Source organism: Salvelinus fontinalis, chromosome 8 (assembly GCF_029448725.1).
Source record: "Salvelinus fontinalis isolate EN_2023a chromosome 8, ASM2944872v1, whole genome shotgun sequence".
In the NCBI taxonomy this organism is placed as follows: Eukaryota; Metazoa; Chordata; class Actinopteri; order Salmoniformes; family Salmonidae; genus Salvelinus; species Salvelinus fontinalis.
Window position 1 is genome coordinate 8,072,778 of NC_074672.1, and position 27,807 is coordinate 8,100,584.

Genomic DNA, 27,807 nt, shown 5'->3' on the forward strand with positions numbered 1-27,807 from the left:
TATTACTTATGTTATTGTATGTGTATGTTATTATTACATGACATATTTGACTTTAAAAGGTATTAATAAAGTGTGATATAATGGGTTAGTATGATCATCGTTAACGTTAAATGTTGAGTAACAGCGGAGAATTCTAATTTAGTCGCGGTCATTTTACCTGCTTAATCTGTCAGATGGACCAATCGGAGCAAACCACTCCCTCCCATCTCCTTTTATACATTGGAGGCTGTACAGACACTTATTTAATCACGTTTCTTTTAGAGCGGCATCATAGCGTCATTAGCCAGCTAAACAGATTTACAGTATTTGAAGAAAGGGAGGGTTATCTGACGGTTAATCTATAACAATTACGCGTCATAAATTTGATAGTCATTAGTTTAACTCAAGTAATGAAAAATACACATATTTTTCCTAAACACTTGTTTTCGACCAAAAATAAGTCATGGATATACGCAGCGGGAGGAGGCGAAAGATAAGAACCCCAAGAAGTCTGAGGGCTTACAAAAGGCTGGTCGAAGCACAGAACGCTACCGCCAACATGACGAAACGGGAGGTATGCAAAGTCCTGAGGTCGCTAGCGGTAGAGAACAACAACGTGGACATCGATGTCCCCATGGAGGAGCACTGTTTCTCTATGAACTTTAGTAAGAACGAGAACCTCGAGGAGCATGCTATGGTTATGGCACCACGCTACAGTCTGTTGCGAGAGGTCGGAAGGGGCAGTTATGGGGTAGTGTTCGAGGCAATTGCACGGAGGACAGGGGCAAGGGTAGCGGTTAAAAAACTCCAGTGTAACGCTCCTGAAAATGTGGAACTCGCTCTGTCAGAATTCTGGGCTTTGGCAAGCCTGGAGAAGAAGCACGAGAATGTGGTGCAGCTCGAGGAATGTGTGCTACAAAGGAATGGAATGGCCCAGAAAATGAGTCATGGGAATAAAAGGTCCAAACAATACCTGCGGTTGGTGGAGACTTCACTAAAAGGTACCTTTTAGCTACTTTTTACCTCGACGAAATCCACTGCCTGATTGGTTCTTGTTGTCACTCTTTAGTTGCTACTATAACTACCTATATTAAAACGATAACATGGCTTGCTAAATTAGCTCGTCCTGATCAGTACAGAGCAGGCCAATCAAAAAAATCATAATTCCTTATTAACTTTGCTGCTAACTCAGTGTTTGACCCATTGTTTGCAAAAAGGAGGTACATTTTTCGAAGTTGCTGATCAGCACATACAAACGAGGTAGATAAGCGAAATAAACCTACACTTTTTTTTTAAACCAAATGTAGCATTGTGTAACATGTTAACGTTACCTGTTTCTATTTGGTTACTTTGAATGGCAAACAGAATAGATGGGCAGTTATTAGATTCGTTTTAATAGTCACATGTACAGGGTTGCAGACGTAATTATAGGGTACAGTGAAATTTTTGCCCCCTGAGCTCTGGCATTGCAGGACAAAGTGAAAAAATATATAAAAAAATAACATTGGAAATAATATATACATATGAACAGCTGTGGCAATGATAAATGTCAATTGGGGGTGGGGGCAGGGTAAATGTCTGGGGGGGGGGGGGGGGGTCGCACAATGTACCATCATAATGCTTTATTTTGCTTTATTTTCCAGGTTGATCAGTCTCATTCATTTGTTTTTAAGAACAAGATTTCGAAATGCCCATGTGCCACGTATAGGTTAACTGCCACAATGCGCTATAGGCACAGTGTGCTATTCCCAGCACTTGAGAACAGTGTTCTAGTTGGCCATCAGTAAACCCTTTCCTGGTTGGCTGCAAATTTGCATACATGACTGAATCAAGCAATCGATATGTTTTGCAATTGATGGTATTAACCCAAGCTATTGCCTCTTATTTATTATTATATTTTCTATGAATATGAAATGTACGTCACGTGACCTTTTTTCCCTTGTCAAGCTTATTTGAGCCAAGTGTGAAATATGCCAATATTAATTAGGATTAGATTGTTTTGTTTTGAGGCCCACAGATACTGCTGAATCTTGCTTTTCATCTCTAGGCTCGTTAGCCTCAGTACTGCCTTTGCTGGCCATCCTTTGTATAATTAGTTATGTAAGTGTCATCATTTCAGGCCATTTATTTTTTCAACAAATTAAATAATAATCTTGACTTGACATAATTTTATCCAATATGCATAATTTAAAAAACAAAACAAAAGGAGCTTCTCTAGGCTATATAGTCAACATTTTGATTAACATTTAATCATCAATATTTGTCACTTTCTGCACAGCTTTGAAAGCATGGTGTTTTGAAGCCTAGAATGAATATAGTGTATGATGATCATCCTAAACTCAGCAAAAAAAGAAACGTCCTCTCACTGTCAACTGCGTTTATTTTCAGCAAACTTAACATGTGTAAATATTAGTATGAACATAATCAGATACAACACCTGAGACACAAACTGAACAAGTTCCACAGAAATGGAATAAGGTGTCCCTGAACAAAGGGGGGGAGGGGGGGGGTGTCAAAATCAAAAGTAACAATCAGTATCTGGTGGGGCCACCAGCTGCATTACGTACTGCAGTGCATCTCCTCCTCATGGACTGCACCAGATTTGCCAGTTCTTGCTGTGAGATGTTATCCCACTCTTCCACCATTGCACCTGCGAGAGTTCCCGGACATTTCTGGGGGGAATGCCCCTAGCCCTCACCCTCCGATCCAACAGGTCCCAGACATGCTCAATGGGATTGTGATCTGGGCTCTTCGCTGGCCATGGCAGAACACTGACATTCCTGTCTTGCAGGAAATAACGCACACAACGAGCAGTGTGGCATTGTCATGCTGGATGGTCATGTCAGGATGAGCCTGGAGGAAGGGTACCACATGAGGGAGGAGGATGTCTTCCCTGTAATGCACAGCGTTGAGATTGCCTGCAATGACAACAAGCTCAGTCCGATGATGCTGTGTCACACCGCCCCAGACCATGACGGATCATCCACCTCCAAATCGATCCTGCTCCAGAGTACAGGCCTCGGTGTAACGCTCATTCCTTCGACAATAAACGTGATTCCGACCATCTCCCCATGCGAGACAACCACGACTTGTCAGTGAAGAGCACTTTTTGCCAGTCACGTCTGGTCCAGCGACAGTGGGTTTATGCCCGTAGGCGACATTGTTGGCGGTAATGTCTGGTGAGGACCTGCCTTACAACAGGCCTACAAGCCCTCAGTCCAGCCTCTCTCAGCCTATTGTGGACAGTGAGCACTGATGGAGGGATTGTGCGTTCCTGGTGTGTTCCTGGTGTATCTCGGGCAGTTGTTGTTGCCATCCTGTACCTGTCCTGGAGGTGTGATGTACGGATGTACCAATCCTGTGCAGGTGTTGTTACATGTGGGGACAGACAGCTGATCGTCCGTCTCCCTGTAGCTCTGTCTTAGGCCTCTCACAGTACGGACTTTGCAATTTGTTGCCCTGGCCACATCTGCAGTCTTCATGCCTCCTTGCAGCATGCCTACTGCACGTTCACGCAGATGAGTAGTGACCCTGGGCATGTTTTTTTGTGTGTTTTTCAGAGTAGAAAGGCCTCTTCAGTGTCCTAAGTTTTCATAACTGTGACCTTAATTGCCTACCGTCTGTAAGCAGTTAGTGTCTTAACGGCCGTTCCACAGGTGCATGTTCATTAGTTGTTTATGGTTCATTGAACAAGCATGGGAAACAGTGTTTAAACCCTTTACAATGAAGATCTGACATTAATTCGTAAAAATCCAAAATCTTTGAAAGACAGGGTCCTGAAAAGGGGACGTTTCTTTTTTTTGTTTATCTGTGAAAGTTTGTTGGACAATAATGCTCAGCTAACACTTCAGCACTGTCTTAACTTGTCTAGGCCAGTGGTTCCCAAATTAGGTGTCGGCAGGGGGTCGCACCCACCCAGTATTTTTAGGTGCGTTCTTTGGACACAAACCCAGAGACCCTAGCCAAGATCTGTGCGTTGATGATTGCGCTGTTGCACACAGCCTATGTTAATGTGTGTAGATAGCTTGCCACAGTTTATTTGAGAAACAAGTCCTGTTTGTTTTCATAGCCATCATTGCACATGATGTGGAAAGGGGGGGCAGTGTTTCCCCTATATTCTTTTAGCAGCAGCAGCAGGCCGCCGGTGCTAAGTCATTGCCGACTGTCCAAAATATATACTTAAATTAAAAAATTAAATTCAGTGCAAACTTAAACGACAAAAACCTAAAATAAAGTATGTAGAAAAGATAAAGGAGCTAGACAGAATCTAAAATTCAAAACAATGGGGCCTCCATTGCTTTTATCACGTTTGAGGCACTCAGGTGGCATAAGTCATGGCAAAATGCGTAGAATTGCAGGAAATTGGCTTTAAAACATCCAGATTTAGTCTACGGCCAAGATGACAGGCTTTACGATTGGCGAGGTTCCATTGGTTTTGCCACTCTTAAATGCTGTTTTGTCTCTCTTTCCCTAGGTGAGCGAATTCTGGGCTACCCGGAGGAGCCGTGCTACCTATGGTTCATCATGGAGTTCTGCGAGGGCGGGGACCTGAACCAGTACATCCTTTCGCGACGGCCTGATCCGCGCACCAACAAGAGCTTCATGCGCCAGCTGACCAGTGCCGTGGCCTTCCTGCACCAGAACAACATTGTGCACCGTGACCTCAAGCCTGACAACATCCTCATCTCCCAGAAGTCAGGGTTGCCTGTGCTCAAAGTGGCTGACTTCGGCCTCAGCAAGGTCTGCGCAGGCTTGGGCAAAGACGGCAATGAGCACCCCAAAGCTGGAGGCGACGGAAACAACGTGAATAAGTTCTGGTTGTCGTCAACATGTGGCTCAGACTTTTTCATGGCGCCCGAGGTGTGGGAGGGCCACTACACGGCCAAGGCGGACATCTTTGCCCTGGGCATCATCATCTGGGCCATGCTGGAGCGGATCACCTTCATCGACGCCGAGTCCAAGCGTGAGCTGCTGGGCACCTACGTGCGTCGGGGCACTGAGATTGTGCCAGTGGGTGAGGCGCTCCTGGGGAACCCCAAGATGGTGCTCCACATCCCGCAGAAGACACGCAGCACCATGTCTGAGGGGGTGAAAAAGCTTCTGCAGGACATGCTTGCGGTCAACCCCCTGGACCGGCCTGATGCCTTCCAACTGGAGGTGCTGGTGAACCTAGTCACGTGTGCTGCGTGACACCGCTCCCCTCCCATTCCCCTTTCCAAACCATGGCCAGTAAGAGAAGGGTCTGCTTTTTTACCAGGTAGGTTTTCCTCCTCACATGGACACCACACGTGGGTCGTTCCATATGATTTCAATCACTTTCTGACTGATCCCCTTTTGATTTGAACAAGACCTTTCATACATGTTTGCTAGGGCTGTGACGATACCAGTATCACTTTTTTTCCCATGGCAAATATGAAACCACGACGGAGACCCAAGTCTTTGAACTTTTTAAAAACCTGCTGTATGTAAAACTATAGTGTGCTATAGCCTGAAAAATGAATGCATAAATCAAATTGTATTGGTCACATGCAGATGGTAATGCGAGTGTAGCGATGTGCTTGTAGTTCCGACAGTGCAGTAATATCTAACAAGTAATCTAACACTTCCCCAACAACTACCTAATACACACACGTCTAAAGGGATAGAATAAGAATATGTACATATAAATATATGGATGAGCGATCGCCGAGCGGCATAGGCAAGATGCAATAGATGGTATAAGGTACAGTACATACAGTTGAATTCAGAAGTTTACATACACTTTAGCCAAATACATTTCAACTCAGTTTTTCACAATTCCTGACATTTAATCCTAGAAAAAATTCCCTCTTAGGTTAGGATCAATACTTTATTTTAAGAATGTGAAATGTCAGAATAATAGAATATGATTTCAGCTTTTATTTCTTTCATCACATTCCCAGTGGGTCATAAGTTTACATACACTCAATTAGTATTTGGTAGCAATGCCTTTAAATTGTTTAACTTGGATCAAACGTTTTGGGTAGCCTTCCACAAGCTTTCTACAATAAGTTGGGTGAATTTTGTCCAATTCCTCCTGAAAGGGCTGGTGCAACTGAGTCGGGTTTGTAGGCCTCCTTGCTCGCACACGCTTTTTCACTTCTGCCCACAAATTTTAAATAGGTTTGAGGTCAGGGCTTTGTGATGGCCACTCTAATATCTTGACTTTGTTGTCCTTAAGCCATTTTGCCACAACTTTAGAAGTATGCTTGGGCATTGTTCATTTGGAAGACCCATTTGCGACAAAGCTTCAACTTCCTGACTGATGTCTTGATGTTGCTTCAATATATCTACCTAATTTTCATGCCTCATGATGCCATCTATTTTGTGAAGTGCACCAGTCCCTCCTGCAGCAAAGCACCCCCACAACATGATGCTGCCACCCCCGTGCTTCACAGTTGGGATGTTGTTCCTCGGCTTGCAAGCCTCCGCCTTTTTACTCCAAACATAACAATGGCCATTATGGCCAAACAGTTATATTTTTGTTTCATCAGACCAGAGGACATTTCTCCAAAAAGTACGATCTTTGTCCCCTATGTGCAGTTGCAAACCGTAGTCTGGCTTTTTTTTAATGGCGGTTTTGGAGCAGTGGCTTCCTTGCTGAGCGGCCTTTCAGGTTATGTCGATATAGGACTCGTTTTACTGTGGATATAGATACTTTTGTACATGTTTCCTCCAGCATCTTCACAAAGTCCTTTGCTGATGTTCTGGTATTGAGTTGCACTTTTCGCACCAAAGTGCGTTCATCTCTAGGAGACAGAACGCGTCTCCTTCCTGAGCGGTATGATGGCTGCGTGGTCCCATGGTGTTTATACTTGTGTACTATTGTTTGTACAGATGAACGTGGTACCTTCAGGCGTTTGGAAATTTCTCCCAAGGATGAACCAGACTTCTGGAGGTCTACAATTTTTTTCTGAGGTCTTGGCTGATTTCTTTTTGATTTTCAAAAAGCAAAAAGTCACTGAGTTTGAAGGTAGGCCTTGAAATACATCCACAGATACACGTCCAATTGACTCAAATTATGTGAATTAGCCTATCAGAAGCTTCTAAAGCCATGACATAAGTTCCCAAGCTGTTTAACCTGTCTAGGACTGGTGTTCCCAACAGCCAATGAAATTGCAGGGCGCTAAATTCAATCAACAGAAATCTCATAATTCAATTTTCTCAAACTTTTTTTATTTTTTTATTAGACACCATTTTAAAGATACAATTCTCATTAATCCAACCACAGTGTCCGATTTTCAAAAAAAGCTTTTCGGCGAAAGCAGACCATATCATTATGTTAGGTCAGCAATTAGTCACAGAAAGCATACAGCGATTTTCCAACCAAAGAGAGGAGTCACAAAAAGCAGATATATTGATAAAATTAATCTCAAACCTTTGATATTCTTCATCAGATGACACTCCCGGGACAACATGTTACACAATACATGTATGTTTTGTTCGATCAAGTTCATATTTATATCCAAAAACCTCAGTTTACATTTGGATTTGCCTCCAAAACATCCCGTGAATTTGCACAGAGCCACATCAAATCACAGAAATACTTATAATAAACATTGATAAAAGATACAAGTGTTATTCACAGATTTAAAGATATACTGCTCCTTAGTGCAACCGCTGTGTCAGATTTCAAAAAAACTTTACGGAAAAAGCAAACCATGCAATAATCTGAGTACGGCGCTCAGACAAAAAATCAACCCAAAGAGATATCCGCCATGTTGGTCAGAAATAGCATTATAAATATTCACTTACCTTTGATGATCTTAGTCAGAATGCACTCCCAGGAATCCCAGTTCCACAATAAATGTTCCATGAAGTCCATCATTTATGTCCAATTTACTCCTTTTGGTTCGCGCGGGCAGGTCCAGGCAAAAGTTCAGACGAAAAGTCATATTACAGTCCCTAGCAACATGTCAAACGAAGTATAGAATCAATCTTTAGCATGTTTTTAACATAAATCTTCAATAATGTTCCAACCGGAGAATTCCTTTGTCTTCAGAAAAGCAATGGAACAGAGCTCTCCCTCACGTGAACAAGTATCGCGAGCTCCTGGCATTCTCGCGAGCGAGCTCCCTGACTCCCCTCTCATTCGGCCCCACTTCACAGTAGAAGGATCTAACACGTTTCTAAAGACTGACATCTAGTGGAAGCCTTAGGAAGTGCAAAATGACCCCATAGACACTGTATTCGACAGGCCAAGAGTTGAAAACCTACAAACCTCAGATTTCCCACTTCCTGGTTGGATTTTTCTCAGGTTTTTGCCTGCCATATGTGTTCTGTTATACTCACAGACATCATTCAAACAGTTTTAGAAACTTCAGTGGTTTCTATCCAAATCTACTAATAATATGCATATATTAGCAACTGGGGCTGAGTAGCAGGCAGTTTACTCTGGGCACACTTTTCATCCAAATGTGAAAATGCTGCCCCCTATCCATAATAAGTTAAAGGCACAGTCAACTTAGTGTATGTAAACTTCTGACCCACTGGAATTGTGATACAGTGAAATAATCTGTCTGTAAACAGTTGTTGGAAAAATCACTTGTGTCATGCACAAAGTAGATGTCCTAACCGACTTGCCAAAACTATAGTTTGTTAACCTTTCACGAGCCTCAACCCCGGATCCGGGAGCACCCCCCCCCCCCCCCCCCACACTGATTAGCATCGCTAGCATAGCGTCACAATTAAATAGTAGCATCTAAATATCATTAAATCACAAGTCCAAGACACCTAATGAAAGATACAGATCTTGTGAATAAAGCCACCATTTCAGATTTTTTAAATGTTTTACAGGGAAGACACAATATGTAAATCTATTAGCTAAACACGTTAGCAAAAGACACCATTTTTCTTTGTCCACCATTTTTTCTCTCCACCAGTAGCTATCACCAATTCGGCTAAACCAAGATATTGATAGCCACTAACCAAGAAAAAACCTCATCAGATGACAGTCTGATAACATATTTATGGTATAGGATAGGTTTTGTTAGAAAAATGTGCATATTTCAGGTATAAATCATAGTTTGCCATTGCAGCCACCATCACAAATCTCACCAAAGCGACTAGAATTACTACAGAGAGCAACTTGTATTACCAATTTACTCATCATAAAACATTTCTTAAAAATACACAGCACATAGCAATGGAAAGACACAGATCTTGTGAATTCAGACAACATTTCAGATTTTCTAAGTGTTTTACGGCGAAAACACAATAAATCGTTATATTAGCATACCACATATGCAAACGTTACCCGAGCACTGATTCAAGCCAAAGAGAGCGATATCGTTATCATCGCCAAAATATATAATTTTTTTCACTAACCTTCCAAGAATTCTTCCGATGACACTCCTGTAACATCATATTACAACATACATATAGAGTTTGTTCGAAAATGTGCATATTTAGCCACCAAAATCATGGTTAGACAATGATAAAAGTAGCCCAGCTGGTCAGAAAATGTCGTGCGCCATATTAGACAGTGATCTAGTCTTATACATAAATACTCATAAACTTGACTAAAAAATACAGGGTGGACAGCGATTGATAGACAATTTAATTCTTAATACAATCGCGGAATTACATTTTTTAAATTATCCTTACTTTTCAATACAGGTTGCGCCAAGCGAAGCTACACCTAACAAAATGGCGGAACGTGCGTTTAACATTTTTCTACAGAACAACGATTTATCATCTTAAATATTTCTTATCTTCCATCAGAATCTTGGGCAATGTATCCTTTCTTGGGTCTAATCTTCTTTTGGTCGAAAGATGTCCTCTTGTCTGTCGAAATGCCCACTAACGTTCGACCGGGACCCCGAAACGCTTCAAAGTGCACAACAAAGCAATGCCTCAAAATCGCACTAAACGGATATAAATTGCTATAAAACGGTTCAAATTAACTACCTTATGATGCTGTTAACACCTATAACGGGTAAAAACATGACCGGAGAAATATTACTGGCTAAACTAAAGCTTGGAAGGAGGCGAGTCCGATGTCCTTCGCGCGCCAGGCGCAGGCAGCCAAAGGAAGTTACTTCCGGTATTTTGTGATTTATAGAGGCACTGATTGCGCAATCGACTCCATTCAAAGCGTCATCACGTACTGACATCCAGGGGAAGACGTAAGAAGTGTCTGTTTCTCCATAGCATTTACACGGACCTTTAAACTGACTCCAGATCAGGGGCCAAGATGTCTGAAATCTGACTCCCTATCATGAAAAGTGCTGTAGATTGAGTTCTGTTTCACTCAGACAAAATTCCAACGGCTATAGAAACTAGAGAGTGTTTTCTATCCAATAATAATAATAATAATATGCATATTGTACGAGCAAGAATTGAGTACTAGGCAGTTTAATCTGTAGAGCAAATTATGCTAATGCTAAACAGCACCCCCTATAGTTGCAAGAAGTTAACAAGTAATTTGTGGAATGGTTGTAAAACAAGTTTTAATGACCCCAACCCCTAAGTGTTTGGAAACTTCCGACTTCAACTGTACGTATGAGATGAGTAATGTAAGCTATGTAAACATTAAAGTGGTTAGTTCAAAGTGACTAGTGAGTCTCTATGTATGCAGCAGCTTCTCTGAGTTAGTGATTGCTGTTTAGCAGTCTGATGGCCTTGAGATTGAAAAACAGATTATATCTCTTTGTCCCAGCTTTGCTACGCCTTCTGGATATTAGTGGGGTGAACAGCCAGTGGCTCTGGTGGTTGTTGTTCTTGATGATCTTTTTGGCCTTCCTGTGACAATCGGGTGCTGTAGGTGTTCTGTAGGGCAGGTAGTTTGTCCCAGGTGATGCGTTGTGCAGACCGCACAACCCTCTGGAGAGCCTTGCGGTTGAGGGCGGTGCAGTTGCTGTACTAGACGGTGATACAGCCCGACAAGATGCTCTCAATTGTGCATCTGTAAAAGTTTGTCAGGGTTTTAGGTGACAAGCCCATTTTCTTCAGCCTCCTGAGATTGAAGAGGTGCTGTTGGGTCTTCACCACACTGTCTTTGTGGGTGGACCATTTCAGTTTGTCTGTGACTGTCTGTGTATGCCGAGGAACTTAAATCCGCTACCTCCACTACTTTCCCTTCGATGTGTATAGAGGGGGTGCTCCCTCTGCTGTTTCCTGAAGTCCACGATCATCTCCTTTGTTTTGTTGACGTTGAGTGAGAGGTTGTTTTCCTGACACCACGCCTCCTCCCTGTAGGCTGTCTCGTCATTGTTGGTAACCAAACCCACTAATGTTGTGTCGTCTGCAAACTTGATGATTGAGTTGGAGGCGTGCTTGGCCACGCAGTCATGGGTGAACAGGGAGTACAAGAGGTGGCTGAGCACGTACCCTTTTGGGGCCCCAGTTTTGAGGTATTGTTTCCTACCTTCACCACCTGGGGTCGGCCCTTCAGGAAGTCCAGGACTCAATTGCACAGGGTGGGGTTGAGACCCAGGGCCTCCAGCTTTTAATGATGAGCTTGGAGGGTACTATGGTGTTAAATTCTGAGCTGTAGTCAATGAACAGCATTTTTACATAGGTATTCCTCTTGTCCAGATGGGATAGTGCAGTGTGATGGCGATTGCATCATCTGTGGACCTGTTGGGGCGGTAAGCAAACTGAGGTGGGTCTAGGGTGGCAGGTATGGTGGAGGTGATATGATCCTTGACTAGTCTCTCAAAGCACTTTATGATGACAGAAGTAAGTGCTACGGGCCATTAGTTATTGAGTTCAGTTACCTTTGTCTTCTTGGGTACAGGAACAATTGTGGCCGTCCTTGAAGCATGTGGGGACAGCAGACTGGGATAGGGAGCGATTTGAATATGTCTGTAAACACACCAGCCAGCTGGTCTGCGCATGCTCTGAGGATGCGGTTAGAGCCGGCAGCCTTGTGAGGGTCAACACGTTTAGATGTCTTGCTCACATCGGCCACGGAGAAGGGGAGGGGGGGGCGCAGTCCTTAGTAGCGGTCCACGTCGGTGGCACTATTATCCTCAAAGCGGACAAAGGTGTTTAGTTTGTCTGGAAGCAATACGTCAGTGTCCGTGACGTGGCTGGTTTTCTTTTTGTAGTCCGTAATTGCCTGTATAAACCCAGCCACATGTTTTTTGTCTGAGCCGTTGAATTGCAACTCCGCTTTGTCCCTATATCGACATTTCGCTTGTTTAATTGCCTTGCGGAGGGAATAACTACATTGTTTATATTCAGCCATATTCCCAATCCTCTTTCCATGGTTAAATGCGGTGGTTCGCACTTTCATTTTTGTGTGAATGCCGCCATCTGTGGTTTTTGGTCTGGGTAGGTTTTATTAGTCACAGTGGGTACAACAACTTCAATGCACTTCCTTATAAACTCACTCATGGAGTTAGCATGCATCGATTCTCTGAAGCGGCCTGGAACATTTCCCAGTCCGTTTGATCAAAAAAAATCTTGAAGCGAGGATTCCGATTGGTCAGACCAGCGTTGAATGGTTATAGTCATGGGTACATCCTGTTTGAGTTCTGCTTATAAGACGGTAGGAGCGAGATGGAGTAGTGGTCGGATTTGCTGATGGGAGTGCGAGGGAAGGCCTTGTATCCCTCGTGAAAGTTAGAGTAGCAGTGGTTCAGTGTATTGCCCGTGCTGCAATCAATATGATGATAGAATTTAGGTCGCCTTGTTCTCAAATTTGCTTTGTTAAAATCTCCAGCTACAATAAATGCTGCCTCAGGATATATGGTTTACATAAAGTCCAGTGAAGTTCCTTGAGGGCCGTCGTGGTATCTGCTTGAGGGGGTATATACACAGCTGTGACGATAACTGAAGAGAATTCTCTTGGGAGATAATATGGTCGGCATTTGATTAAGTAATTCTAGGTCAGGTGGACTTGAGTTCCTGTATGTTGTTATTTTTACACCATGAGTCGTTAATCATGAAGTATACACCCCCATGAATTTGATTCTGGATGTTTTTTTGAAGAAGTTAAATTCACTCCGTGTTTTGTTTCCTTGCCATGATACTAACGAGTATCGCGATACTGGTCTCATCCTGGTCCTAATGTTTGCCCAAGTAACTTTTTGGACCTGAATGCCAAAACATAGAGGTGCTCGAAGTTGACCCATTTTCCATACCACACGCTACCATGACACATCCATGTCTTCATCACTGAAATGGACAAACAGAATTTTATATACTTTGAATTGCTTACAAACAGGGTTGTCAAACTATTCTATGATTTCTTGAAATAAGGTAAGTTTAACTAATCTGAAGTGTTTGTTGTGCCCGTCATCGGTTGAGACACACTATACTCTTGAATTCAGAGCGGGTGTCCTTCTGATCAAAGAAATAGAATTTCTAGGATGGACCTATCCCTTCAGACCCTTGCAATTTAGCTGGTACACATCAGATTATTGTTCTTCAATAAAACAGTTTGACAACCCTGTTTGTAAGCTTTCAAATTTATATCAAACTCAACCGTGTATCTATTTCAGTGATGAAGACATGAATGTCTCGTAGGGTAGGGTATGCAAAATGGGTAAAGTTTGAGAACTTCAATCTCCTGAATGTTTTGGCGTTCAAGTCTAAAAAGTCACTTTCTGATCACTTCTACCATGGGCAACACTTCTACCATGGGTAACTCTGCATGCTGGAGACCCCTAGCTCAGTCTCTTACCACTCGTTGTTTGTCTGCTTATTCAGATAACCCCTCACCCTCTTTCTCTCTTTTGCTCTCTGGCTTTAATCAAAACCATGCTACTTGCCCAAGGGCCAAAATGTACCCTGTATAGTTGCCAGTACCAGTTCAAACTCCACCCCTCCCCCCTCTCTCTCTGGCCCACTTTTCATTATTTCATAACACTGTCCTACAGATCATCGCCTCAGGGGCTTTTAGTTTAGCACTTTGTATGCCTGTAGATGAGCAGATCAGCTGGGCTCGTCACCTTTCCCAAGGCAAACACAGCCCAGCCAAACCCAGCCCTTCCTTCCTCCTCTGTGAGTGAGAGTTGGTATCAGTTATCTGTAAACAAGCCCTATTATTCCTGGGCTAAGTTGAGTGACAGACGCCCTTTGCCTTAACTGTCAGGTACACTCGCATCACACCCCACCCATGTTCACTTTTTCAACACCACGGGTTGGCCTGAACTCATTGCTCTGCAGACTATACCTTGTGTTCCTTCCTTAGTCCTGTTTTTTTAAAATCATGACATATGGGAATTTCCTGGTAGGCTGATTAATTCCTCGTAGGGCATTGTGCCATGTCAGTCTTTGGGCCGGGGTTGTCCTCACCTTGTTTTTCTAAGAGACTATTCAGACTTGTTATCTCTCAGTGGATGACTCCCAGTGCCTGTGTGGTTGGGCGTAAGGCACCAGTGTTCAAATGGTAGCCTTTTTGTTTTCTTTAAAATACTTGATCTGCGCACACTCAAACTGCCGTTTACTCCTGAGGTGCTGTTACACCCTCTGTAACCACTGCTTAATATTTGACCCTGCTGGCCATCTATGATGATCTATGAACGTTTGAAGATCTTGAACGATCTGGCCTTAATGCCCATGTACTCTTATCTCCATCCGGCACAGCCAGAAGAGGACTGGCCACCCCTCAGAGCCTGGCTCTTCTCTAGATTTCTTCCTAGGTTCCTGCCTTTTTGAAAATAGTTTTTCCTAGCCACCGTGCTTTTACATCTGCGCCGTCCAATCTGTCGCTCTGAACACGGGGCGTTAATGGAGGGTTACGGGGGGGGGGGGGGGGTTAATCCTGTATTAAATACTAATCCTTTCACTGCTCAAGTTAGTGCAAGAGGATTATGCAGAACTGAAGGTGAGGTCATCATCTCAGTCCAGTACCAACCACTGCTGTGGGCATCCTCCATCCTCCACTACACTCTGAGAGCAGTCCATGGTTAGTGTTAGCGTCCCCCACCCTCCCACCTCTGGATAGCTGCACGGACTTCAGCTGCCAGTCCGATGCAGGGTTCAGGAGCCCTCCACTTTTCCACTCTCCCTCCCGCGCGCCCCCACCCCTCTCCCACTGGTAGACAATGAGGCTGCTGCTCTTTCTCGGTGAAGGCTCACGTTTGGAACATCTTGTCCTCTGTGTCTCTGCCTGCCTGCCAGCCTGTGTGTCTGTCTGCCTCTGTACCCAGATAAACCAGACCAATGCGCATTAGCTTTTGAAATAATGTTTTGACAATGTGAATACTGTAGTAGGATTTTTGTATGAACTGGGGGATTTAGAGTGCACTGCACATGGTGCGAAGTAACATGTCACGTGAAAGGCTTGTCTAATGAATGTTTAAGTCCGTGACATCAGCAAGGAGCACTGACTGTAGTGCTTTACATAAGTCTTTTTGTGTACGGTGTATGGGTCCCATACAGAGTCTAGTTCAAAACTGGCCCAGGGCACACAGTACACTTTAGGCGAGCAGAAGCTCGTGTTAACTTGAACTCGCTCACACTCTCTTTACTAGGGTCTCTATGGAAATGGTGTTTACGCAGTGGTTTGGCTGTATGGTACAGTACTGTGTGTTCTGTGGGCGTGTCTTACTGTATGTATAGAGGCTTGTTATCAGGGAAACTGGTTGGGGAGTGGGACGGTGGCCTTGACTGAAGTCAGCAAAAGCTAAACATAATATTAGAGTTGACTGAGAAATGCCAGCAGGAGGGCACTTGTTTTGTATCGGATTTCGGGTGAGAAAAGGGCGGGTGTTGAAGAATGAGAGCATTTTGGATTAGTTATGTAACTGGGTGTGTAACTGAGTAATAGGGATTGTAATTTTTTTTTTTATAAAAGACCCTTGTAATGAAAGGGCTTTCAAAGAAGCCTGCCTGGAACTTGGGTTAACAACCCAAAGATACATTTGTTGTGAGCTTCACACGTCGTATGGAAAGTCAGGTTTCCATGAAAGCTGATAGTCGAATCACCTGGTTGTGCAAGTAATACTAGGAAGTATGTTGTTTTTTAAAATGCTGTGTCACTGTCATAACTGGAGGGCCTTTGCCTTTCTGCTCCTCTGCCCCCAGTCAAACAGCACGGTTGGCTGGTGATGTAATTGAATCTAATGGATCTGCTTTTGTACGCACCCCTCAGGGTCTAGTCTCACCCTGCCTTAGACTCTGCCTATATCACTGTCTGGTTGCCAGTGCTATGGCAGTGCTAGAGTTCTGCGTAGGCATAGAGTAAGTGAGTCTCAGTGCTCTTTGGTGCCATGTTTGTTTTAAATCACTTTATTTTGTCAAACACTTATTTCTGAAGCTCTGCCTTTCAGTATTCTTCTTCTGATTATAGTTGGAGCCTTTTAAACTCTAACTGATGGATGAGAGATGCATGATCAGGTTGCGCTCGCTCTCAAGGATGTTTTCCACTACGAACATTCTAGATAAGCGTCACTGCGGTAGCTTCACTGAGAGTCTCCAAAGCTCCACACACTTTGCCAACCCCAACCAAAGCCATAAATCACCACCACTTTCCCACGAATCCTCAACTCGCGCTAATATTTAATCACTTAAGATGGGTGAATTACTTGAGGTGAATTCCTCTCAAACCTGAAAACAAACACACAGGCACAGCTAACCTCCGTGTCAGTTTGGGCGTTGCATAAGTTTGGGCGTTGCATAAGTTTGTCCGTTTCTCTGTTGCGCTTTCAGTTCCTTAAGCTCTATTTAATGGTTTTCTATGGTGTGGTTGTGGTTTGTACAGAGCTAGTTATAACCGGTTTTGTTGAGGACCAGACTCCTCTGCTGGTTTTAATTGCTATGCTGAACGAGGCCTGCCTGCCTTTCTCTCTCCATCGCCCTCTCTCTTTCTCTGGAGAGGGTAAAAGCATCTGCATGCTTCCCAGACGAAAGAGTTTGTGCATATATTATGACATTTTGTGACGTTTTTGTTCGTTTTGGACTTCAGTAAGTTTTTTTTTCTTCGGTTGACTGGGGGCACAATTTTTCTTGACGCCAACCGAAGTCTACGCCCCTTCGTCAGTGGTTGGTCAACAGTAGGGATTCTTCAGTGATGTCACGACTTGTTGTCATATAACTACTGTACTTGTCTGGCAGTGGTGGGTGGACTGAGGCTTTTCAGCCTTTTCAAATGCAGGAGCATGAATAATTCCAGTTAGTCGAGTATCTAAAGAGAAGCTTAAATGAGACGGGAACTTACTGGTTTATTAGAAAGTCACTTCTTTGAATTCCCATGTAATTCTATGGTGTAAAATCTAGCGGTCGACCTGTTGCTTACAGCCCCGTTATTTGGCAGTGTAATCGAGGCATCAGTATCCACATAAACCCACGTTGGCATCTGCATTCTTAGGCCTACTTGCATAAATCATCTCAATCTTTAATAGAGTACAAGTGAAGTGCTTTCTGTGTAAAAGCTACACGAATTGTTCAGTGCTACCAAACCACATTTACCACCGCTTTTCAACTCTATTGACACCCAGCCAGCGAGGGTCATGCATTGGTTTGGTTACACAACCACTCGTAAAAAAATGGATGTTATTTTCCTAAACTCAAATGGTAATGAGTTGCATGTATCCTGGACTTAGAGGAAGCCCTCCTCCCCCACGTCTCCACTGCAGATGCTAGTCTCTACGGGTTTTAACAAGATAGCCCTTTTGGGGGAGCATGTTACGCAACACGTAGTGGGATGGTTGAAGAATTACAATGTGGCTCAGTTACACCCTGCAGCCCCTCTTGTTCATGTGATGTTTGCCTTGGTTCCTGCTGCAGGCACGGACACTAGCAAACGGTCCACCCCTTTTTCCAGACCAACAACAATCAAACCAACAATAGGTTAGCTAATTTAAAACAGATTTTGGATTTGTTTAATTCAATTTGACACTTAGTGTAAAAAAAAAAGGGGGGGGGGGTTCAATTGGGTGCCTAAAATGGCAAAAGGTTGCAAGAGTCTTTGTAGTTACGCAATCTTACATGTTTGAGTCGCGGTATGGGAAGCATGCTAGCGGCATGGGGGAGGTTGTTTCAGCAGTCTTTAAATGGCCCTGTGCTCAGAGTAGGTGTCTCCCACCCAGAGTCTGGACAGGACCTTTTAGCTGACTCGTGTTCATTAGGCACTAAACGGGAAGAAAACTCACTGGAACTGGTTGAACTTGTTCAATAAGAAACACACATTTCTGTTTTTTTTTGTTGAAAAACATTTGAAAGCATTTTCTGTTGCTTGCCCTAAGGACCGTGACCCTGGTTCATGGCAGCGTGCATCCTCCTCCTCAGCAAGCCTGCACATGACTTAGAATGGGAGGTGAAGTCGGCCACCACCGCCGAGCTTAAGAGCAATCAATAATGGCCGGCATTTAGCCTGTCCTTGTCAGCTGCTGTAGGGCCCTTACAGCAGCTGAGAGCAGGGTTAACGAAGGAAAGGGGCCCTTTTGCTTGAGGAACCTCAGGTGCTGCAGTGGTTGCTGCATAAGAGGGGCCATTTAATGGGGTTGTGTAGACTAGGAATTTATTGTAGTGAACCCGAGGGTATTTATACCATGAAACAATCCGTGACATGAGACGTGCCAGTCGGTTGCATAATGAATCCCACCAATCATGCACATCTGAATGATCTTGCGTATTGGCACAATTCTATAGGCTTCATTTTGTATGCACAGATATTGTTTGCTGGTTCAGTAACATGCACTGGAGTTCCACAGTACACTAATAGCACTGCCTAAAGAAAAATGATACTCATAACCTGTAAGCCTCTATTTCATATTGGCTGACATTCAACCATCTTATTTTCTCCCCTCTTTCCAGATGTTTACTAACTCAATGTGGGATCCCGAGTCTGTACAGAGGTGGAAAAAGGGACTCTGATCATCTCTGAACTGTAACGCCTCTGTGATTGAGGCCAGCACTTCAAAAATCAGGACACCATCACAGGAAAAGCTATGCAATCAAGTCGTATGGAAAGTCAGGTTCTCGCCCCGCATCTTCTGTTTTTTAAATTTGGAACGTCGTCACCAAAAAGCCAAAAGACATTCACCAATGTATGATGGTCAGCTATGCCAGACCAGTGCTTCCTTGCACACCTGCTTTGAAATGGCCCAAAGGAGTAATCGTGATTAAGTTATGTTTATATCTTTTTTTCTTTGGTCCGGTTATGGACGGGTTCTTCCTTCTCCAATGTTGACATGTGTTGTTGGATGGGGCCACAGGCTAGTATGAATGGATCATTGTCACGTATGGACTGGAGAGGCTAACATGTTGCACTGTGGACCCTCTATGCCAGAGGTTTAAAAAGTTTTCCTAAAATGACCGATGATAATGTAGAAGGGACTTAATTTGTATCATGGACTTAGTACTGGGATGGACGTGAACCTTCTTATGATGGGATAAATGTCAGACATTTTGGTCAGGGAGTTGGTCAGCCATGGATTACCAGTACTATGATAAGATATTATGGAAATAGAATTTAACTGCACTGCTGACAAACATACACGTTATTGTATCTGCACTCTCTGTTTATTAGCTAGCCAGACAGATTTAGGCCACTTTTTTAAAACATTTATGGAATAATTTAACTGCCAATAGTCTGAGTCTATTCGCGTAATAATAAGGAATTACCCTCGACCACGCCCCATAAACAGCAAACATTCTTCTCCAATAAGCAATAAGGCCCGAAGAGGTGAGGTGTATATAGCCAATATACCACGGCTAAGGGCTGCTCTTAGGCACAACGCAACGCAGAGTGCCTGGACACAGCCCTTAGTCGTGGTATATTGGCCGTGTACCACAAACCCCCGAGGTGCCTTATTGCTATTATAAACTGGTTACCTACGTAATTAGAGCAGTAAAAACAAATGTTTTGTTGTACCCGTGGTTTACGGTCTGATATATAACGGCTGTTAGCCAATCAGCATTCAGGGCTCGAACTACCCAGTTTATACATGCCAACATTCCATTCATACAATGCAGTCAATCCACAGGCATACACTGGCTGAAATTGATGATGAGACTCAGACAAGTTGTAAATGCAACAGGTATTGACTGATACTGTATCATATAATGACACTCCCAGCTTTCCAAGAGAACTGTTATGGTCTGTTTTAAAGGCTATTTATACAGAAAATTGCTATTAAACCTAAATAAATGGCATTTATAATTATGACTAAATCTATTACACAATTTCTGATATGCAGAAAGATAAAAGGCATTTGATAAATAAAAGCAGGGTTATTCCTCTACTGCCATTCATTCCAATGAGACTGGTTTGGCCAATATGGTTGCTATTTTCACCCCATTCTGGAACTTTGAGAGTTTAGTAATTTACTAGCATCTCTATGACTTGTATACTGTGAATGGGAATTAAATTCAATACAACTTTATTATACAGACAATTAACAACAGTGGGTTTAGGCCCTTTTTGTTGGTTAAGCAGTTACCCGTCCTCAATGTGGACTCACGGACCAAGTATCAACCAAGCTGCATCAACACCCTTTTTTTCCTCCCTCTACACTCTTGTGCCTTACTTTACCTTCATCAAATGGAGAGCTAACTCATTTTTTGGGGGGTGAATCAAATATTTTAATGCAGTATATAAAAAAATATTTTGATGCAGTATATAATTTGTCCCTGGTAGCAGGCCTGTATCAGTTGATATGTTGTGCATTTGAAGACAGAACTGTTTGTCTCTCTATGAGATTATAAAATGGTTTTAGGGGCATTGCTTTAACCAAATTGTCCAAGAGTTTGGACACTGGTGTCACAATGTAATATTGGGCTAAATCGAAATTGATTATATCATGTATCCAAAAAAGGAGGCATGATATGGAATGATGTTAATTTAAGACCAAAAAATGATATTAACTCCCAACTTTTGACTGAGTAGCTAGTAATTACTATGAAAAGTCTTAGACGTGTATATTGTATGTCACTTACCATTATGTTTTTGAACTTGCACAGTCATATTTTCTACAGGAATTTATAATAAAAAATAGTGAGCATTTTATGGTTTCAGTGTGAGATGTGCATGAAGATTCATGACCCTAACCAAGTGAATTGTATTCTGGCTACTCAGACTCACTTTGCAGTCTAATACCATGTAAGGGAAAAGTGGGAACCTTTTTTGAGTGCTTCCAAAAATGTCTTTTTTTTTTAAACACTTATTTGACTTTTGATAGTGTTACAATAAAATTTGCCTTTAACATTGTGTAAATAATGCTATGGGATCGAAAGGACAGTTGGAATCAATATCATCTGATCTTTGAGTGGTTCTTGAATATCTGTTGTGGATGTACTTCCATTTAGGAAGTCTGTATGGGGATGTATTGGGAATAGTTCCCCAAGTAACACCAAGACGAGGCTAGAAACGTCTTTCCAAAATGGGTCCACTTTAGTCCACAACATCTGCCTAGCTGAAGTCTCTTCTCTTAATGAAAGCATTTCCAAACTGGCAGAATGTCATGTTCAGTACACAGTAATGCTCCGTATAACATGTTGAGCCATCAGTTGGTTTTCTTGTCTGTGTTCTGTAACTTTAGTGAATAGTGCATGGTGCCATGTTCCTTGTTTACCATTTGAGCCCATTTTGGTCGTTTCACTTCACACGGTAAACGAGGGGTGTGTGTGTGGAAATCGCAGTTGAGTGGACAGGTATTATACACCCCAGACGTACACACCCCCCCCCCCCCCCCAAGATAGTTGTCGTCAGCGTTTTTCAAACACTACCACTTTGAAGACGCTACCTTCTGGATTATGAAGTCTCTTTTTTGTATTTTTTTTTAATGATTTTGACTTGTATTTTTGCTCATGAGAATTCGTCACGCGAAGTCCGAGTTGCAATACCCGCTCAGGTAATGGTTGACTGTCTAAAACCAGGGCTGGATCATTACAAAAGCTCATTCTTGATTGCTGAGTGTGGACTATTTTAACAAATAGTTGAACCGCAGTATATTGGGCATATTGTCCACTGTCTTAACTACTAGCTTTTGTTTTGTTTGAAGTGAGCACGGTAGTTGATGGTTGACTCGTCAACGTGTTTCCAGGATTCAGTTGAGACAGCAGCTTGTGCTGCCCCATCACGGTCGAGGCAATCCATCCTCCATATTTATTAGCCCAGTGTAGCATCAATTTCTTTAAGTGTGATAGCTATAAACCTGGGACTGTTTGTTTCTCTTTAACGTCAACCAACCTCACAGGTTAAATTCCTCAAAAGCTTCTCGATGTGGTTTTTCGTTTAGCTACTTTTATTGCCGTTTGTCATTTTGAATACTTTACCTTAAAGCTTAGCTGCAGAAAATATTTGGCTTTTGCCTTTTTTAGAAATGTTTTTGAGAGTAACACACCTCTCTCTTTAATACCTCTGTTTTAATGTTACAGCCTGTACATTAACCTGGATTCCTCAGCTTTACCGATGGGACCAGTTTGTTACCTGGAAAACCTCTTGTAACCTCTGACTTCTTTCACAGTGTAATCAAGTAGGTGAGCGCTACATTAAACGTCATAGCGACGTCAACTGTCACATGACTACCCAACTTTAATGCCGAAGCACCGCCACAACGAAGCTCTTTCTGCCGCCTACTTGTTCATTCGTGACATCATATCTTGTTGGAGTAGTAAACATGTTAGCGTGTAGGTTAAATGACCGTCTTCACTCCACTTCAAATCCAACACTCCTCTATGCAACCTTCTCTCACTGTATACGTTGCGTAAGGAACCACAGCATTTCTGTTCTCCTGATCTACTACTTTCTTTCATCACATTGTAAAGACGCGTTACTGAATGAACACTGACAATGTCATGTAAAATATGAACTTTCTGTTCAGAAAGCTGACTGGAGCCATTATGTGTTTTAGCAAAGCATTGTGTTTTTTTTGCTGTAAATGTTTTGACAAACTTCTGTTTTTCTTGAAATAAATGATCCAAAATACAAGTCTTTGTTTGGTTTTAATATCATCAGCCCAGTTCATTCATTAGACATGATAAAAGTAGCGTTTTGTAATCTACTCCAACAAATACTTCTGTTCCTGTACAGTGGGCTCGAACCAACCTCTGCTAGCAGGCTTTAAATCAAATTGTATTTGTCACATGCGCTGAATACAACAGGTGTAGACCTTACAGTGAAATGCTTGCTTACAAGCGCTTAACCAACAATGCAGTTTTAAGATGTTTTTTTTATTTTTAAGTAAGAATAAACAATTTAGAGCAGCAGTAAATAACAATTGCGGGGCTAGATACAGGGGATACCGGTACATTGTCAATGTCCGGGGGCACTGGTATTGAGAATATGTAGGTAGAGTTATTAAATAGATAACAGAGTAGCAGCAGTGGGGGTGGGGGGGGGGGGGCAATGCAAATAGTCTGGGTAGCCATTTGATTAGCTATTCAGTAGTCTTATGGCTTGGGGGTAGAAGCTGTCTAGGAGCTTCTTGGATCTAGACTTGGCACTCCGGTACCTCCTGCTGTACGGTAGCAGAGAGAACAGTATGACTAGGGTGGCTAGAGACAATTTTTAGGGCCTTCCTCTGACACCGCCTTGTGTAGAGGTTCTGGATGGCTGGATGCTTGGCTCTGGTGATGTACTGGGCCGTATGCACTACCCTCTGTAGTGCCTTGCAGTCGGAGGCCGAGCAGTTGCCATACCAGGCAGTGATGATCCTTTATGAACTGGTTGAACCCCACTTATGTAACCAAGTTCATGGCACAACAGTAGAGTAGTGGTCCTCTGTAGCTCTATTGGTTGAAAATGGCGCTAGTAACTATACACTAGTGGGTTCAATTCCTGGGATCCAAAGTCAATTCCTGCACGCATGCCTAAGTCACTTTGGGTAAAAGCGTCTGCTAAATGGCATACATTATTATATATTAGATGGCGTGATAGTTATTTTTTGATACTCCCAATTTGAGAACTATTCTGACCAATTTGATCCTTGTCTTAAAAATGTAATAAATGATTGCAGTATCTCAGAGTGCCAGCTATTATGTCTGCTGTCTGTCAACCAGCTTAATCGAGCCCCCAACTGTCTCTGTTAGTCTGGTGCTCATCTGAGCACAACTGATCTGCATCAGACTGTGATGCCTACATATTGGTTTTACTGCTGCCATCCCCTGTCACTGTATATTTAGTAGAGGCCCAAATGGACAAACTTGTTTCCCACAGCTGTCAAAAATCCTTTCGATCAGAGCGGCTGTTTTCCTGCAAGGATTATCCCTCACTACCCTAACACCATTGTATTCCTCCAAAAGAACACTGTGTATTATATACTGTGTGTATTTAACTGATCCAATCATTACAAACTGTGCAGCGGCCATCTGATGAATGACAAGATACCTCTGTTACAAAACACCCAAAAAGTTGAATGACATTTGGAGATTGCCAAACCAAGCCTTTGATACTGGGTGAGCCTATAAGGTAGGGACTAGGGCTGTCCCTGTCTTGGTCGACCGAGAGTTGTCTTTTCTTTCGACTAATACATGTTTTAAATGTGTATTTCTCCATAGGCTTAAATACAGCGTATGTGTTTTAATAAAATCTACTACAGTATATGTACTGAGCTTGTCTGGTATTTTAAGCACAGTGTTGATTAAAAAAAAATAAGACACAAATGACTTGAGGGAGCCTGACTGCCACTGATTTGGGCCAGGCTCATACTTGACAGACTGTTAAAAAAAATGTGCTGAGTCCCTGTGTGACTGCCGCACGTTCTCTCCCTCTCCTCCCTGCTGCAGTGACCAGGGACAATAGTATAGCAACAGTGTTTTTGCGCTGTCCGTGGTGCTGAAGCTGCAACATAATTAGTCATTTCTAGTTTCTTGTTTTTTCTCTCACTGAAAAGTTAAGTTACCGAAATCACTCATTTGTTTAGGAAAAACATTGCCTAAACCCTTGCTCTTTTTACATGGCACATGTATCGCATGCATGTGACCAATAGGGCCTGACCTACTGTATAGCATATCATAATTACATCAATACATTTTTTATAACAAACTCCTACACCGTAGCACACGTGATTGCATAATGGATGCGGAGGACGTGAAAAATAAACGTAATGTTTAGTGGTTGCTCAGGAAGGAAAGGGGAAGCCCGATGTATGGAAGACATTTTAATTAGTTGTAGAAGCATACAATATTTAAAAAATCGGACCATTTGGAACAGTGTAAAGAATACTAAATACATTATAATTGTACCAAAGAGTCTTGTAACTACTTTTTTAAAAGCCTCTATTACTGCAAACACTAAAAACAGACGCATCAGCCCCAGCGCCAAAACAAATCAGTTGGAGCGGCATTCCATTTCCATGGACCGGACCATTTTTTTTTTTTTCATGGAGGTGCCAACAGTCTTTATTATTGAGATGTAAAAATGCAACTTATACAATGGGTGGGCTTAGAATTATAATTCCCATTGTTTAAAGAGCGTTTCAAACCTGTAATAAAATGCACAACATAGATCTGCATACCCATGGCCATGTTCCACACGTTGACATGGCCTGTTGGTGTTCATAGGCTTCCTCAGTAACGGTACATTGATCTCTTAACTTCAGCATCACGGACAGCTCTACATATTCGTATCGTGCATGGCCTACTACATGAAATAGCGAAATACAGTATGATTTCAATTCAAATGCTTTTACCAACAACTGTAGCTGTTCACATCAATATCACCTTTATATTAGGCTAATCTATGGCAAGACTTGAAAATGGCTGTCTGGCCATGACCAACAACCAACTTGTCAGCGCTTAAATAATTTTTAAAGAACAATGTGCAAATATTGTACAATCCAGATGTGAAAAGCTCTTATAAACTTATGCAGAAAGACTGTCAAAGGTGATTCTAACATATATTGACTCAGTAGTGTGAAATAGTTATGTAAATGAGATGTTCCTTTATTTAAATTTCAATCAACTAGCTAAAAAACATAAAAAATCTGAAAACATATTTTCACTTTGTCATCATGTGTGTGTGTACATGGGTGATCATTTAAATCCATTTTGAATTCAGGCTGTAACACAACAAAATGTGGAATAAATCAAGGGGTATGAATACTTTCTGAAGGCACTGTATATGTTTTACATTAATTTGTTGAAGTAATGTGTGAGTAATACCATTCATATGTTCACCAATAAGCCCATATCCTCCGTTCTGACCAGTCACTATTGGGCCAAGAGCTGATCCATGATGACTTTATAGAGATGGGAGTTTAGCATACCAGTAAAGGCTAAAGAGGGCGAATCCCAACTTTCACTTAAGTCAAATTTGTACTGCAAACTGCAGAACTGTTTGTGTAGTATTCCAATGTGGTCTCAGGGCAATTCGTATTATTCTGTGACATTCCATTTAGTATGATATATTACATTATGTTTGGTTACATTAGGAATAACAGTTTTACAATGTCATAAGAATTATATGACGTATAGTATCATACATCTTGGAGGACGAATACTATTACACGTCTTTCTCTAAGACCAGGTTGCTTGTTGCACAAAAAAAAAAAGATTTATGGAGAAAATGTACCTTGGTGGTTAGGGGAACTAACAACAAAGTTTAGGATAACTAAAACGACAAAGGTTAGGTGCATTTACGTAGCAGGTTAGGTGAATTGGGTTAAGTTTGGAATAAGGGTTAATAAGGGTTGGAATAAGGGGTAATAAGGGTTGGAATAAGGGGTAATAAGGGTTGGAATAAGGGGTAATAAGGGTTGGAATAAGGGTTAATAAGGGTTAATAAGGGTTGGAATAAGGGTTAATAAGGGTTAATAAGGGTTGGAATAAGGGTTAATAAGGGTTAATAAGGGTTGGAATAAGGGTTAATAAGGGTTGGAATAAGGGTTAATAAGGGTTAATAAGGGTTGGAATAAGGGTTAGCTGAAAATGCTACAGTTGTAGCATCCCCCGATGCGACTCGAAAACGCAACCTTTGGATTGCCAGACAGTCGCGGATTACGCCAACCCATCCTCCCCGACCAACCTCCCTACTTTTGTTTCTAAATGTGTAACTGCACCGTTAGAAAGAAATATGCTATCTAGAACCTAAAAGGGTTCTACATTTGTATAAAATACAATCATTTCTCATTTAGCAGACACTCTTATCCAGAGCGACTTACAGGAGCAATTAGAGTTAAATGCCTTGCTCAAGGGCACATCAACAGTTTATTCACCTAATCGGCTCAGGGATTCAAAGCAGCTAACTTTCGGTTACTGGTCCAATGCTCTTAACCGCTAGGCTACCAAGATAGAACCCAAACAGGTTCTCTTATGAGGACAACCGAATAACCCTTTTGTAGACCATTAGTACAGTAGGTAGTACCATACGTCTTGGAGGTGCATAGAAATACGTAAGTATGTTTCGTATGGCTCAGAGGCCAGGCTGAGTGTTCGAGTGGGAGGGGCTGTTGTGCGATAAGGCCTTGGCCCTTGTGCCAATAGAGGATCAGTAACATGTTGATACCATCAGCTTTGTTCTACAGCCTCCTGTGGCTCAGATGGGTGGAAATTGAAAAAAATAAACCGGTTTTGTAAGAGACAGACAGGGGAAGAGGGGACTTCTGTGGTCTGGACATGGCACGCGCCATGAAAGCCTTTGACAGGAAATCATGGTTAGGACAGAGAGTACTGTAGACTGGCACACACGCACATGTACACAATCATGTGTGCGTGTACGCGCACACAAACATGCAGACCCATAGTTAAATAAAGATGACATTTTAAAAAATGAGTCTGGAACTCTTCTATTACATCCTTGCAGTAACACACCGAATACACCCAAAACCCAGTCCAAACTGAAATCCCTGATAGGTTGATTATTTGAATCAGGTGTGTTAATGATGGACTGGAACAAAAAGCTCCAGTAGCCCCTCCAGGAGCAGAGTTGAAAACCCCGTCTGGACAAGAGCCTCACATAAACTTCATACCCCT

At 42.4% G+C, this 27,807-nt stretch overlaps 1 protein-coding gene across 1 annotated transcript; it reads left to right on the plus strand.

The window, feature by feature from the left end:
* Positions 1–237: 237 nt before the first annotated feature.
* LOC129860457 (serine/threonine-protein kinase 35-like) lies at positions 238–21,581 on the plus strand. Its single transcript, XM_055930853.1, has 3 exons — positions 238–980; positions 4,454–5,236; positions 18,709–21,581. The coding sequence occupies exons 1-2, from the start codon at positions 443–445 to the stop codon at positions 5,167–5,169; spliced, it is 1,254 nt and encodes a 417-aa protein (XP_055786828.1). The 5' UTR covers positions 238–442; the 3' UTR covers positions 5,170–5,236; positions 18,709–21,581.
* The last annotated feature ends 6,226 nt before the right edge of the window (positions 21,582–27,807 follow it).

Coding starts and splice junctions, on each gene's coding strand:
- LOC129860457 (XM_055930853.1), top strand. CDS start 443: ATGGATATACGCAGCGGGAGGAGGCGAAAGATAAGAACCCCAAGAAGT. Junction 981..4,453: donor GGTGGAGACTTCACTAAAAG/GTACCTTTTAGC, acceptor CTCTTTCCCTAG/GTGAGCGAATTCTGGGCTAC.